General features: G+C 42.1%; 1 protein-coding gene across 2 annotated transcripts in view; it reads left to right on the top strand.

Annotated features, from left to right (window-relative positions):
- Window positions 1-6128: 6128 nt before the first annotated feature.
- The window catches only part of wnt7bb (wingless-type MMTV integration site family, member 7Bb), a 46636-nt gene continuing 39349 nt past the window's right edge, over window positions 6129-13415 (top strand). The window contains exon 1 of one of the 2 annotated variants that reach the window (XM_061773614.1): window positions 6129-6617. In XM_061773614.1, coding sequence (XP_061629598.1) covers window positions 6544-6617 — 74 coding nt within the window. In that variant the 5' untranslated portion in view covers window positions 6129-6543. Of the gene's footprint in view, window positions 6618-10266; window positions 10720-13415 lie in introns of those variants that run through there. The other variant, XM_061773613.1, reaches the window with a different exon arrangement.

The raw sequence follows: 13415 nt of genomic DNA, 5'->3' as shown, positions 1-13415 counted from the left end.
CCACTCCATGGTTTGGCAAGTGGCGTGTTTCAGTCATCTCACTGTTTCCAGCTGAAGCGGCTCCCAAGCTAACACACGGGCAAATGGCTGGCGTTGCTTATTTTGCTGTCGGTCAAGAGTGCTTCATAACATTTCAAGCGACAGCACGACACATCGGCCCAAGCGAGCCAAAATACGATACGATCCCCACCGAAATGGTCTCCCCCCCTTTCCTCAGTTTGGGAGGAATGCGTTCAAAAATGAAAAAGGAGCAGATGCACGATGGAGTGGTGAGATAAGTTGTTCAATGAAGAAAGCAGGCCGGTGTGAGACAGTTTGAAAACAGTGGAGGAATGGACTATCATATGAAGTAGCAGTATTCACTCAAATTATATTGCCGCTGTCAGGTGGAATCCATCCAGCTCCAAAATGAAAACTTTTCAGGATTTCTTTTTTTTAAAGCATCATCTTGCCTGGGTTTCCACACACCACTTTGTTCAAATTAGTATCATACCTTATGTGCTATCATATACTGTTGCACACTCACAACACAACAGCACCCCCAAATTTCACCAATTTCCATCCATCCATTTTCTGAGCCGCTTCTCCTCACTAGGGTCGCGGGCGTGCTGGAGCCTATCCCAGCTGTCATCGGGCAGGAGGCGGGGTACACCCTGAACTGGTTGCCAGCCAATCGCAGGGCACATAGAAACAAACAACCATTCGCACTCACAGTCATGCCTACAGGCAATTTAGAGTCTCCAATTAATGCATGTTTTTGGGATGTGGGAGGAAACCGGAGTGCCCGAAGAAAACCCACGCAGGCACGGGGAGAACATGCAAACTCCACACAGGCGGGGACGGCGATTGAACCCCGCACCGCTGAACTGTGAGGCTGATGCTCTAACCAGTCGTCCACCGTGCCGCCATTTCACCAATTTAATAAGCTAAAAAAAAAAAAAAAATGCTAATTTATTATTCTGTCATTGATGAAAATGGTAGAATATGATGCCAACACGTTGCCAGCACATCAAGAGTGTGCTCACGCCAAGTCACAGACTGATCAAAGTCCGCTGCTGTCGTACGACGCCACTGGACGTACAAAAGCTTTTAACTTCACAAAAGCAAAACGCCTGTTACAATATCTTCCCAAACTATTTGTCAACAATCTTAGCAATCAATCAATGAGCTGACGAAACCCGTGTATACAGGGGGTAATGAATCTGCATGCACTTACCTCTTGATATTACTCATGCAGTGTCCTTTCTTTGGCAGTGAAGCATTAAAGCGATCAATTTTAACAAAACAAACCTACTCAAATATGTGCAACAGCAATATCTACCTAAGCTCACTATTGTCACTCATTGTCTAAAAAAAAAAAGACTTTCAATATTGGCGACAATTACACACGTTTTACAACAGACATTTTGAGTGTTCAAGAGCGTTTATAGATTTTCTTTCGCAAGCTATCTTCACCGCTTTAAATTTGTTAATATTGCATAAAAACAACAGACAAAGTGGTGACAGAACAATAGTATCCATTTGTGAAGCCACCAAGAACACGTAGTAGTATTAGGAAATGTGCTCGTCTTCTGTCGCTGAAAATCTGTCTGAAAATCAAATGTCATCAGAAAACAAGCCTAAAATTACTATGGAGTCTATTTTGGGGGGATTTTTTTTTCTGCAGACATAGTTCAAGTCCAGAACTATGGATTAAGTGCCAATGTTTGCAGTATTAGATTGGTCCTCCGGTATTAGAGAGAATCAGCTGATAGTCAGCTAGCTTGACAGCGAATAATAGCGCAAATGGAAGATTCCAGTTGAGCGAGGCAAGCGAGGCTCCTCGTGGGGTTAGCTTAATGCTAACACACAATGCAAAACGCTCTAGATGGGCGAACAAAAATAGCATCAATGTTGTGGTAGTTGTAACACTTTGAGCAATGAATATTTGAACATTAACAGAGCAGCAACTCAATACAACAAAAACCTCTAATATTACTGTAGCTTAATGATTCACTCTGTTGTGAAGCTTCTGTTTTATATAGCCCCCTGGTGGCCAAGACACACACACCAGAAGGCGCAATATGTCAATGGGCCCTGAAGCCTTAAAGTCATGATGCACAAACTTTAATTCTTCACATTGCCATTGGTATCTTTACGGGTATTAACTACTGTATGTTACCTAACGGGTGGATGGCGCGAGATACTTTGCTGTCTGTTGGTTGGACCGTACCATGGTGAAGCGTACCATTTGGTGGAAACGTGGCGCACTGGGTAAAACAGCTGTCGAGTCAGAGTTTAGCAATCCGAATCATACACAGGTGAGCTGAACGGAACTATGGAAATGTGAGAGCTGGCGACCTCCTGAGAGATATTTCAGGCACAAAGGCCCCCGGGGTGGCGGCATTAGACGCGAGCGGCGATGTGGCGTCTGACTCGCTTGGACTGATATGTCCTTCCTGACCCAGATGCTCTCATCCCTGCCACAGCTTTTTAAAATTAAATAAACAGCATGTCACAAGATCCTCCGCGTACCACCCAAGTGCTACAGTCTAAGTGTGTCGCTGTGTGTGTTCGCTCTTCACTTTGATTTGTGACTTTGTGCATATGCATTGCGTTCGTGGGCCGGCTGGACGTGCATGAGTCTTTTTTGTTTCTCCGTGTGTGTGTGTGTGAGGACAGTAAGACGTCAATGGCGAGTGACAAATAATACTGAGGCGCACCAAACCCTATAGTGTCCATCCTGCTCGAATGAAAAAAAAACTCTTTAAAACGGGTGTTCTGAAACTTTTCGCACCAAGTACCACCTTAAAAAAAATACTTAGCTCTCCAAGTACCACCAATATCAGAGATTCTGTGAAGTGAATTCAGAGATTTGTTTCTAAATGTTTGCTGATAATTGCTGAAAACATGCACAAAGACTGAACTATGTAGTACCGAATTGTTGAGATATACTGTAGTGTTAAACAGTTTTTCACCATTTCTGTTTTCTGTTTTTTTGGGGTGGCGTGGCTAAAATAGGCCCCAGTGACACACTTCGGCGTCGGTCATGACTCATGAGTCCCCTTCTCCACCACTATCTAAGAACATGAGTGCCTTCATTTACAGCAGGGGTTATCCGATGCAATTGTGAGTGTCTTAGTTATTTTTAGTTAGCTAGCTAGCTAGACCTACACCCCAAAAATGCATTTTCCCCAGATGGCGCAATTTACACAACATCTTGGTGATGTTATTTGATGCTGACGAGCCTGCCACACGTCCGCCGGGCAGGAAGAGCCTAAAAGCCTGTTAGCTTGTGAGCTAGCGCTTCTCAACCCAGTGGGAAGTATTCCAGCCACTGGAGGGGCTTTAGGCAGATATATTTTGTAGAGATATGTAGGCATAAAAAAAAAAAAAGATGCTAGGCAAAATAGCATCCATCCCACACCCACAACATTTGAGAGCAGAGACTATTGTTTGATTTTTCATGATTTTGAAGCATCATTTGATATACTTCCCGATTATTGTATTTTATTATTTTAAACATTCAAATTCTGCAGTGTTGTTTACAAAACTCTTCTATGTGAATAATTCATTTCATATTTATTGCACATAAATAAATCAAAAATACTGAAACTTGTATGAAAACAGTTCTTAAAAGTTAAATGAAGGTGTATTGTACATTAAAGTGAAATACAACAGACTTTTACGAAACAAATATACTGTACTGCATTTAAAAGAAATGTTTAAGGCGGTGTAATTTAGTGATTCTTCACATACAATTAGTGGGCAGACCACACTCGCTTTATAACATTGAATTAAACAAACCGCAAGGTTCTCATGAAGACAAACAAGGTCGCCTTTTTACAGGCCAGACATCAAATACACGTTGCCGTCAGACTCGTACGTTGCATTTGATTATTTCTAAAAAAAAAAATAAAAAATCCGTCTGGAATTTTGATGGGGCATGTTTTGAAGGGAGAGGCCTCGACAACCGCAACGGCGAGATGCCTTGAAACAAAAGGCCTCTGCGGTCGTGTCTGTTTCTCGTGGCCCCCACGCACAGATAGCTCGCGTCTGTAATTGTAGTTTACACCGTCATTATTACAGCATGCTAGCCCCCCCCTTTTTTTTCACATGCACTTTCTTTCTTGGAAACATGCGGCACTAGTGGCTTCAAAGGACCATGCTAGCATCATAAAATTTGGTAGAGGGTGGGAGCGATGTGAGCATGGGGGTGGGCTTGCTTAAAATATTTTTTTCCCTTGCCAGGCAGATGAGGAAAGAAGCCAGATGAGCGGTAGACTATTACTGGTCTGGGGGGAAAAAAAGATTCCTCACATTACTATTATTTTCTTAACGGATACATTTGAGGTGCGCGTGGAAACCCGAGAATCATATTACTGACACCAGAATGCAGATTCTTAACCAAAATTGCGCTTCACTACACATAGAGAGTGGTTTGTATACAGGTCAACCGCAATATTAGGCACACGTGCCGTCCTATTTACGTGTCACGCGAGGGCCATAAACCATCAGAGAGGTATTAATTTAAGACCATGTTAATTACGGTGGTTTGTACTGGTGCAGAACTGCTTTGCATTACACTGAGAGCTCGTTCTTATATTTTGGTGACCTTATTTAGCGACATGAGTCAGAATGATTAAAACAGCTCTTTTAGTGGATTTTTTTTAATCAGGGGTGGGCCACATTTAATTGGACAGGTGGGCCTGGTCATTTGCAGATGGCGTTAGCATAAAGGTTAAAATGTTTTCATTTTATATTTTTCCATTTTTAACCACTTGCAATTGATGTATTAGTAAGCCATTTTTTAAATAATTAACTACAACTGTATTTGATTAAATGTATTTTAAAGGTGTATGTAAAATACTTTATTTTTTTTCCATTTGATAATTTACATTATGTAAATTTACCTATTATTAAATGAATAAATGCATAATTTGAGTGGACCAATTTTAGCATTAAGAAATTGCTAAATGAACGCAACAAATATTACAGGAGTCTTGACAATGGAAGTGCTCAAGGGGGGGGGGGCAGATTAACTAACCCACACTGTGCCCACCATTGCTTTAGAACAAGGTCCTCACAGGGTCATACTGTACTAAGATGCAAGAATCAAAGACATGTTTTCTATACATTATGGATGGATCGACTTCAGTTCTAGCTTGTGAAGGTGTACCTAATACCTTTTGTGGCCTTCATATGAGCTTCTTTGAAGTGTACAGCTATTACCTGCTATACAGTAACAGAAGCTCATACTGTATATGAATTGTGATTGCTTAGCTACACAACAAGGGTGACATATTAGAAAGTGAACGTCAGTGCTGACTTGTCAATAGTATCTTTGTAAAGGCAGACGTGTTGATGCAGCTCTTGCAGGTGTACCTTTTGTCTTTGGACGAGATGCGGGGTACTCCAGATTCAAACCCAGAACCTCTCAAATGTGAGGCAGATGTGCTAGCCGCTACCCAACCATGCTGTATGTCAGGCATTAGTTGCCTTAAATAGGACACAAGCTGTTATTGCATGCGAAACTATTAAAATCTGGTGTTTGCACATGCACAGCTTTGTTGTTGCACATACTTGGAATTTAAGGTTTTAAATGCCATTGCGAGAGTGCTTTCCAGGCTTTGTCAGCAGGGGGAGTCTTGTGACGTACTCACACGCGCTCAGACTTTGTGCACATCTGCTCAACCACAATCAAGCCCGAGTGATGGGAACGTTTTTTGGCTTTTTCCCCCCCTTAAATTTAATTTATGTCGTTTTGCACAAAATGTATCAACAATCAGCGTGACTGACACATCCTGAATGACTTCTCCCGCATCTCTGACGCCAATTCTGCGTTCTTCTCCTTATTATTATTAGTCATTATTGTTATTATTAGTCACTTAGGTTTATGGGGCGTGCTGTTGTGGCACACAAAAAAAAAAAAAAAAAAAAAAAAGCCGCAAAGGCGCACTCGTCGTTTGCAAAGGGACAAAACAAAATGCCCCTCTCTCTCTTTTGTGTCGATATAAAAGGCATCATTTCGCATCATCACTTTGTTGTGTTGCAACAAGGCCAGCGTGGAAGGAAAGGCCGGCCCCATTATTATCTGCATATCCACGCGTGGAAGGAGGAGGGCGGCGGAGGAGGAGGAGGAGGAGGAGGAGAAGAGGAAGGCGTGCACCTCTCCCCAAGGCTTACCTTACCTGTCTGGCTGCGGGACACTATGGAGTTAATTTAAAGAAAGGTGCTGAAGGAATGCTTAATTAGGGCTACGGGGCCAGCACGGAAGAAGTCATTTCAATGTCACTTGGGAGCCGTCCACTACATCTCACCTGCTGCTGCTTATTATTCTTTTTTTGAACCGGACCGGACCATGGACTGGGTGTCACACGAGCTCGGCGCCGCGGGACAGAGTCACGATGCGTGCATGTGGAAGGGTTAGTTAGTTAGTTAGTTAGTTAGTTAATTAATTAGTTAGTTACTAGGCCTATTGTGGGGTCGGTTGGTGGCAAGTCGCTTCGTGGTTACGCATCCAGTACGTACAGTGCATGGCCCACGGACGGAGTGGCAACGACCATGCACAAGCCCCTCCGAACCTGGACCCTGTACCCCGTGTTCCTGTGTTTGGGCATCATCTACCTCAGGCTCGGGTGAGTTTTCATAAACACATGTCACTAAGTCAGACCATTGAATAAGCTTATCCACACACGAAGCTGTTCTTATCAACATTATGAAGCACATCGCTTACTAAGCTTTAAGTAGTGCTTTAGTGTCATTCCCAATCATTCCAGTTGCTGTCTGCAGCCATGCATACCTTTTTTTTTCTTTAATAGAACCACAGCAGAGTTGCATTTCCACATTCCATTGGCCCAGACTGAGTTTTTACCTGTTTAGCTTTAACTCTCCTCATCCCTCCCCTCACCGCCTCCGCTCACTTTAGAAGAACACACAAGACGACACACAGCAGTGTGAGGAATCATTGAGAGGAGGGGGGGAAAAAAATGTCACTAATGTGCTTTTTAATAAGAGGGTAGGTAGGTTGTTGCACTCTAAAGGCAGAAGTCCCCCATACTTGAGAAACCTGTCATTGATGTTGAAGAACACACCATGTAGGTATGGAAATACAACAAACATGTCTCTCAAAATGAAGAAAAGTTAATAAAGGTGAGCTGAGAGACAGCCTCCCAAACTTAAGACACAAAAGGGTACTGACCCAAAGGCAAGCCACTGTAACCTTAAAAGGGATACTGATGTACTTTTCTTCAAGTAAAAGTTTGATATTTACCTTTACTTGCAATTATTTTTTCCCCCCTTTCCAGTCAAAAGCACTTATGCACTTCCGTATGTAATGTTTTCTTGCTGTGTTTAGAATAAAAAGAGTTAAAATGTGGAGATGCAAAGTGGCATTAAATCCTATGTGCGCACCTTCTGTAGTACAAATTTATACAATCCTAGTCATCAGTAATTGGGCGCTGATAATCAAAATGTGGGGATACGCGCTAAAAAATTAAGTTAAAAGCTAAAAATTAAATCCTATACGTGCACTTTCTTAGCCCAAATATATGCAATGAGATTCATTAGCTAAGTAGTGTAGGTCTCATTATTTTGCACTCTGTTTGCTGATCAAAAAGATTCATTCAATCCTATGCGTGCACTTTCTATGGCATAAATTATATAATTCTATTCAATCATTAGCTCAGCGGATTCCTTTCATCATTTACATTTTCACCCGCTTGTAATGTATAGTTTGCTGCTGTAGTTAGTGTGTAAAGAGATGTTGCTGCAGCAAAACCACCTTTCAGGCATATTATAAAGTCTTAATAAATTGTGAGCAGAAATACACCTGCCACATGCCACGATTTTGCAAAAAATATACACATATTGCTATAATGTACAGATTGATGTGTGGATGGTTGGCTGGATCCTGCTGGGCATCCTCTTTTGTTTGTTTCTGCAGGTTTACCTAATGTTGTGGCTGGTGGTGAGTGTCTAGCCAGATAGTAGGATAAATATTTAAGTGTGTATATGTGTGTTTGTGTGTGTGTGTGCGGTGCAAGAAGCTCATGTGGAGTGGAGCGTGAAACACACTTCAAGCTCCACAGATGCTCATATCACATGACAGTGTACTTCCAAAATGCAGTGTGAGCGTGTGTTGTGGGAGGGCTCTTACTATGTTTACCAAGCCCGACCATTTAGCTCATTCCTTCCATCCCTTTACTCTCACTAAATCTTTCATTGTACCCTCTTCATTTACGACGACTGGAGCCTGCAGGTGTTGACTGACAGGCCCATAGCAACACACACACGGGCACACACACACACACACAGACACACACACACGCTTGCACAGACGCACACGGGCTGAAAATCTGTCCATTTCATTTCCCTGCCTGAGTCCTTAAACATTTTGACAAGAGTGCTCCCATACAGAATGCATATTACAGCATTCCCTATTATCCTACTAAAGCATAACATAGTAGCCATTTTAGCTTATATTGCTATCATACAGTATATTGTTGCACAAAAACACCAACACAACCCCAAAATAATCAATTTGGTAATTTAATATGCTAATCACTAATATATTATGCTGTCAATGATTTAAAATGGTGAAATACGCCACCACACATCAAATGTGCGCTCACACCAAGCTACCAACCGTAGAAAAAAAGAAGCCCTTAATATGTCACAAAAGCAATCGCCTGTGTTACTTCATCTTCCTAAACTCTTTTTCAAAGAGCCATGACCAAAGGAATAAATGAAACTGTGACAACTAAGCATTGAAATAGGTGGAAATGAATCTTTACGCAAACATACCTCCGTGGCTCACTGAGCTTCCTTCTACAGCGATCAATTTTAACAAAACAAGCCTACTCAAATGTATCTAACCTAACAATGCCATTGTAACATGCTGACAATTTTGTCTTGAGATTGTTGTCACATCTCTGTCGGGCTAATTATACATTATTCGTGCACTCACTGTAGTAATTTCGCCACTCTGCACTATTTGCACATCTGTTGTTGACCAATACTGGCCACTCTCATGCTTGAGAAGTATCTGCACCATTTGCACAATTCACACTGTTCCAGATTATCGGTCTTTTAGTCATTTCAAACTGCTCTAAATTGCTAGAGGACTGCATCATTTGCACAATTGTAAAAAAATAAAACAAAATTGTATCGGTATTACCACATTACCGGTAACCTTTCATTGCTCACTGACTCTCCGTACTGTGTTTTTATGTTTTTATGTCTCAAAGGTATTTTCTGTCTAATGGCTGTCTGTTGTCGTACTAGAGTGGCTCCAACTACCAGAGACATATTCCTTGCATGTTTTTGACGTACTTGGCAAATAAAGATGATTCTAATTCTGCTTCCTTACAATTTTCACTCATCATTCTCTAAAAAAAAAAAAAACCAACAACAACGACTTTCAATATAGGCAACAAATATTCTGCACGGTTTCCACAGAATGAGAAAAGAGGTGGAGTTCGACAACACCGACATTTTGAGGGTTAAAAGAGCATTCATAAATTTGTTGTTTTTGTGAAGCTATTTTCAACACTTGGAATTGGTTAATATTACCTAAAAATAGCAGACAAAGCGGGGACAGACCAGTAGCATTGATTTTAAAAAATAAATAAAATGAAATTGACCCTATTTGGACATATGGCAAATATTGTAAATATGTTAATGCTCCTTAACTTAAAAAAAAATAGAATTTTTTACGAATTTTCTTTACAATTAATAAAACGTGGACTTTATAGAAAAATAAAATACGTATTATTTCATTTGATAATTTAGAATAAAATAAATGACAAGAATCAAGAAACACATTTTAATCCATTTCAGGAAAAAAAAAAACTTGGCTAAATTAACAACAAATATGACAGAACATCCAATAATATAGATGTTAGCGGGCCGGATTACAGAAAGGAGCTGGTCGTGGGATTGCCCACATGCCATACTTTGAGCACCCCCTGTTATAGAGGGTCTTTAATGAGGGATTTGAGCAAGATAATGCAAGTCTGTGCTATTTTAGATCCCTAGACAGTGGTGATATGGGAATATTTGTCATATTCCAACCCGAAGCTTGCATATAACACCAACTTGTGGATGCAGACTGACTCATCCTGCCAACGAAAATGTGCTGATCCCCCCCCTTTCCTCTTTTTGCGCGCACGGAGCTGCGATGACGGCGTTTGTTGACGTTTGGGAGGGAGTTGTCGGGGGGAGAGAGGGAAAGAGGAGTGCGGTGGGTCGATGATGAATGAAACCTCGGATCAGTGTCACCCCCCCACCACCACCTCCTCCTATTGTCCCACCGTGGCAAAGTGGGCGGACTGCAGTCGTCTCCGGCCGCCCAATGGCAGCCGCGACTGCGGAGCGGAGCGCGCACAGGCACTTTTCTGCCATGCGAGGTCCCTGAATGCATCACCCACCACCACTGCCACCGCCGCGGAGACATGTCAGAGCCTACCCCGGCCCCGGCCACGGCAGCTCGGAGCGGCGTGACTCGGGAGCTGTATTTTTTTTTTTAAAAAGACAAAACTGGGAATTAAAAGCAGTGGAGTGTTTCTTTTTTTAAATTATTTTTTTAAAGTGAATTTTCTCATCTTGATCATCCTTGTGTGAGGCGCCTGAGCCGCTTTCGCTCCTCCATGTCATCATGATCCTGTTCTCCTCGCGCAGTGTTCTGCTGTCAGTCTACTACCCGCAGATCTTCCTCATCCTCACCAGCGGCAGCTACCTGTAAGTTGGTGCCAATTAACCGGCCGCTTAATTAACTCTTCCTTCGCACTCCTCCGGGTGAGGGAGGGGAAAAAAAGTTGCATTTGTGTGATATGTCATCATGCAATTTGCACTCTTCTAATGAAACCTCAATTTAACACATTCCATTCAAGAATAGTGGAACACATTTTTACCAACTTCTGCGTGCCGGCTTCATTTTGGCCACAGAGTGGCAGAGATGTTCAAGAACAAATGAACCACGTTGAAGAATTAGGGGGAAAAAGTTTATTAGTGTTATCTTATGACCTTATCATCCCAGTGAGTTCATTCATCACTTGCTTGACATCCTAATGCCTCGTGGATTTAAATTAAACACCAATCCTCCCTGCAGGATCCGGGCTTCCAAAGTAATTACTAAGCCATTCTTTCGCTCTTTTTCTTCCTCTCTCGCTTTCTGCCCGCTTCCTCTGCTGCCCGGAGACCCCAAACCTGCTGCTAAAATAGATGTGTGGTTTTTGGGGGTTTTTCCAAGTTAAAAGTGGGCTCTGCTCACTGCACACACACAAACGCAGCCCAAACTGTGGCGTGCACATTAAAGCCATAAACGTGTTGTTTATTTGGATTACGCAAGTTTCCTCTTGGGGAAAGCATGGTGTAGTAGTGGTTAACACATCTGGATCACAGTTCTGAGATTCAGGGTTCGAATCCAACTTCATGTGTGCCAGTTCTCCCAGCGCTTGCGTGGGTTTTCTCCGGGTACTCCGGCTTCCTATTGCACTCCAAAACCAGCTCTGGTCCCGTCTTGGGCCCTCCTGCGTGGCGTTTGAATGTTCTCCCTGTGCTCGTGTGTGTTTTCTGCAGTTACTCCAGCTTGCTATCTCATTCCAAAAACATGACGTCGAAGACTCTAAATTGTCTATTGGTGTGCGTGTGAACATGCTGGTCTTTTGCCTTTATGTGCCCTGCGATTGGCTCCTGACCAGTCCAGGAGGGTCTCTACTGCATGCCTTTTGCCTGTCGGTCAGCTGGGATGGACTCCAGCTCACCTGTGACCCCAATGGGCCTTATGCGGAACATCCTGTGTGCACAAAACGTGCTTGATGATATGATGCAGTTAACAAAATGTGCTTGTTAGATTGCACAAATATGAGGAAAGTAAGACGTTTTCCAACTCATTCTATCAGCTAAGATTCACTGCTTGTTGTTGGCTATCGTATTCAGTATGCAAGATGAAGCATACAGTTTGAAACCGTTGTCCGTTTTCATGGCAGGAGTTTTCGATGTCGCCCTACAAACGTCCCAGTCTCCTGCCATAGGGCTCAACCAGTGACCTGAATCGAAAGAAGTGCTTTGTTGTCTTGTTTTGACGAATGTGGAAGTTGGTTGCACATAACACATAAGTGCTATAGAAAATGGATAGACAGAGGTTTCCTGTTGAACACCGGTGACAAAAGCATCCTCCGATTTAACTTGTGCTCATTTGACACTAGTATGGATAATATTAATCATAACAACAACCATATTAATAAAGTGGTGCCTTAAGATAAGTGTTTAATTTATTCCGTATGTATCTCAAATAATCTTTCCCCATTGAAATGAATGGAAATGCCATTATTGCGTACCAGCCGCCTCCCAAAAAAACATTTTTTTTGTGTTTGTGTATATTATTGTGCTTTATAAAAACATTGAGTAGTAACATTATTGAATAGAATGTAAAAAATGGTTTGTAAATCATGATCTAATACAGCAATTCAAATCGCTGCGCTGCTCCTGGGGGTGTGCCCTGCGTATTTATTTAAATTGTTTTTTTAAAGCCCAAAACATCTTGAAATAGTGGGAATATACAACCAATGATCTTTTTGGGGTTGGTTTCCCCCAATAAAAGAAAAATAAGACAAAAAAGGAGAAAAACAGGGTAAAAAATGTGCAGAAACGTGAATCCACTGGTGCTGAACTCTGAGTATGCAGGGTCCACTGTGCTGTAAGTGTCTCAGTAAGATGCAGGATGAGTAGTCATTTTTTGTAGAGAATAAAGAATATATGTCTGTGAATATTGTTATATTATCTGAATACATGTGTTGCTCCACCGTTTGTGTTCAAATATTTGTTGCTTACTATTGATGCTAATTGTTAGTAAGCGATGGTGTTTTTCATTGTATGTTAGCATTAAGCTAGCAGGGCAGTTTGGTTGTTTTAAATTTAAATTGTCTTATGAATAGTTTGACAGTAAACTATAACTGGGAGTGGCATTAAATAGCTTGAAACCTGTTTTGATGAATTGTTCACTATTTGTCAAAACGCTGCTTATTGTGATGTGAGTTGAACCGAGTTTACTGCTACCATACAGCGCTCGTAACAAGTTAAAAATCGGCCACATGACAGCTCGTACCTTGAAAAACCCGTAAGTCGGGTCACTTGCATCTCAAGGTACCACTGTGCTGTCCCCCCAGGGATACTTTTGAGAATGTGGGAATAGCATGCATCTGTCCATCTATCCATCATGAGCAGAGGGAGGAAGGGGGGGGGGGAGAGAGAGAGAGAGAGAGAGAGAGAGAGAGAGAGAGGGAGAGAAAGAGCATCCCATTCAGCCCTGAAACGCTACATTTCCTGCTGTTAGGGTGGGGGTTGTAGTCCTCCATCTAAGTCAAAATGTGTCTCAGACATGATTTTTTGGAGTGCATTCCTCTGTACGATTCATGCCTGGAAGCTGAAGCTGT

Source organism: Phyllopteryx taeniolatus, chromosome 5 (genome assembly GCF_024500385.1).
Source record: "Phyllopteryx taeniolatus isolate TA_2022b chromosome 5, UOR_Ptae_1.2, whole genome shotgun sequence".
NCBI lineage: Eukaryota > Metazoa > Chordata > Actinopteri > Syngnathiformes > Syngnathidae > Phyllopteryx > Phyllopteryx taeniolatus.
The sequence above is the reverse complement of the archived record's forward strand: the minus strand, read 5'-3'. Positions and strand labels throughout refer to the sequence as shown.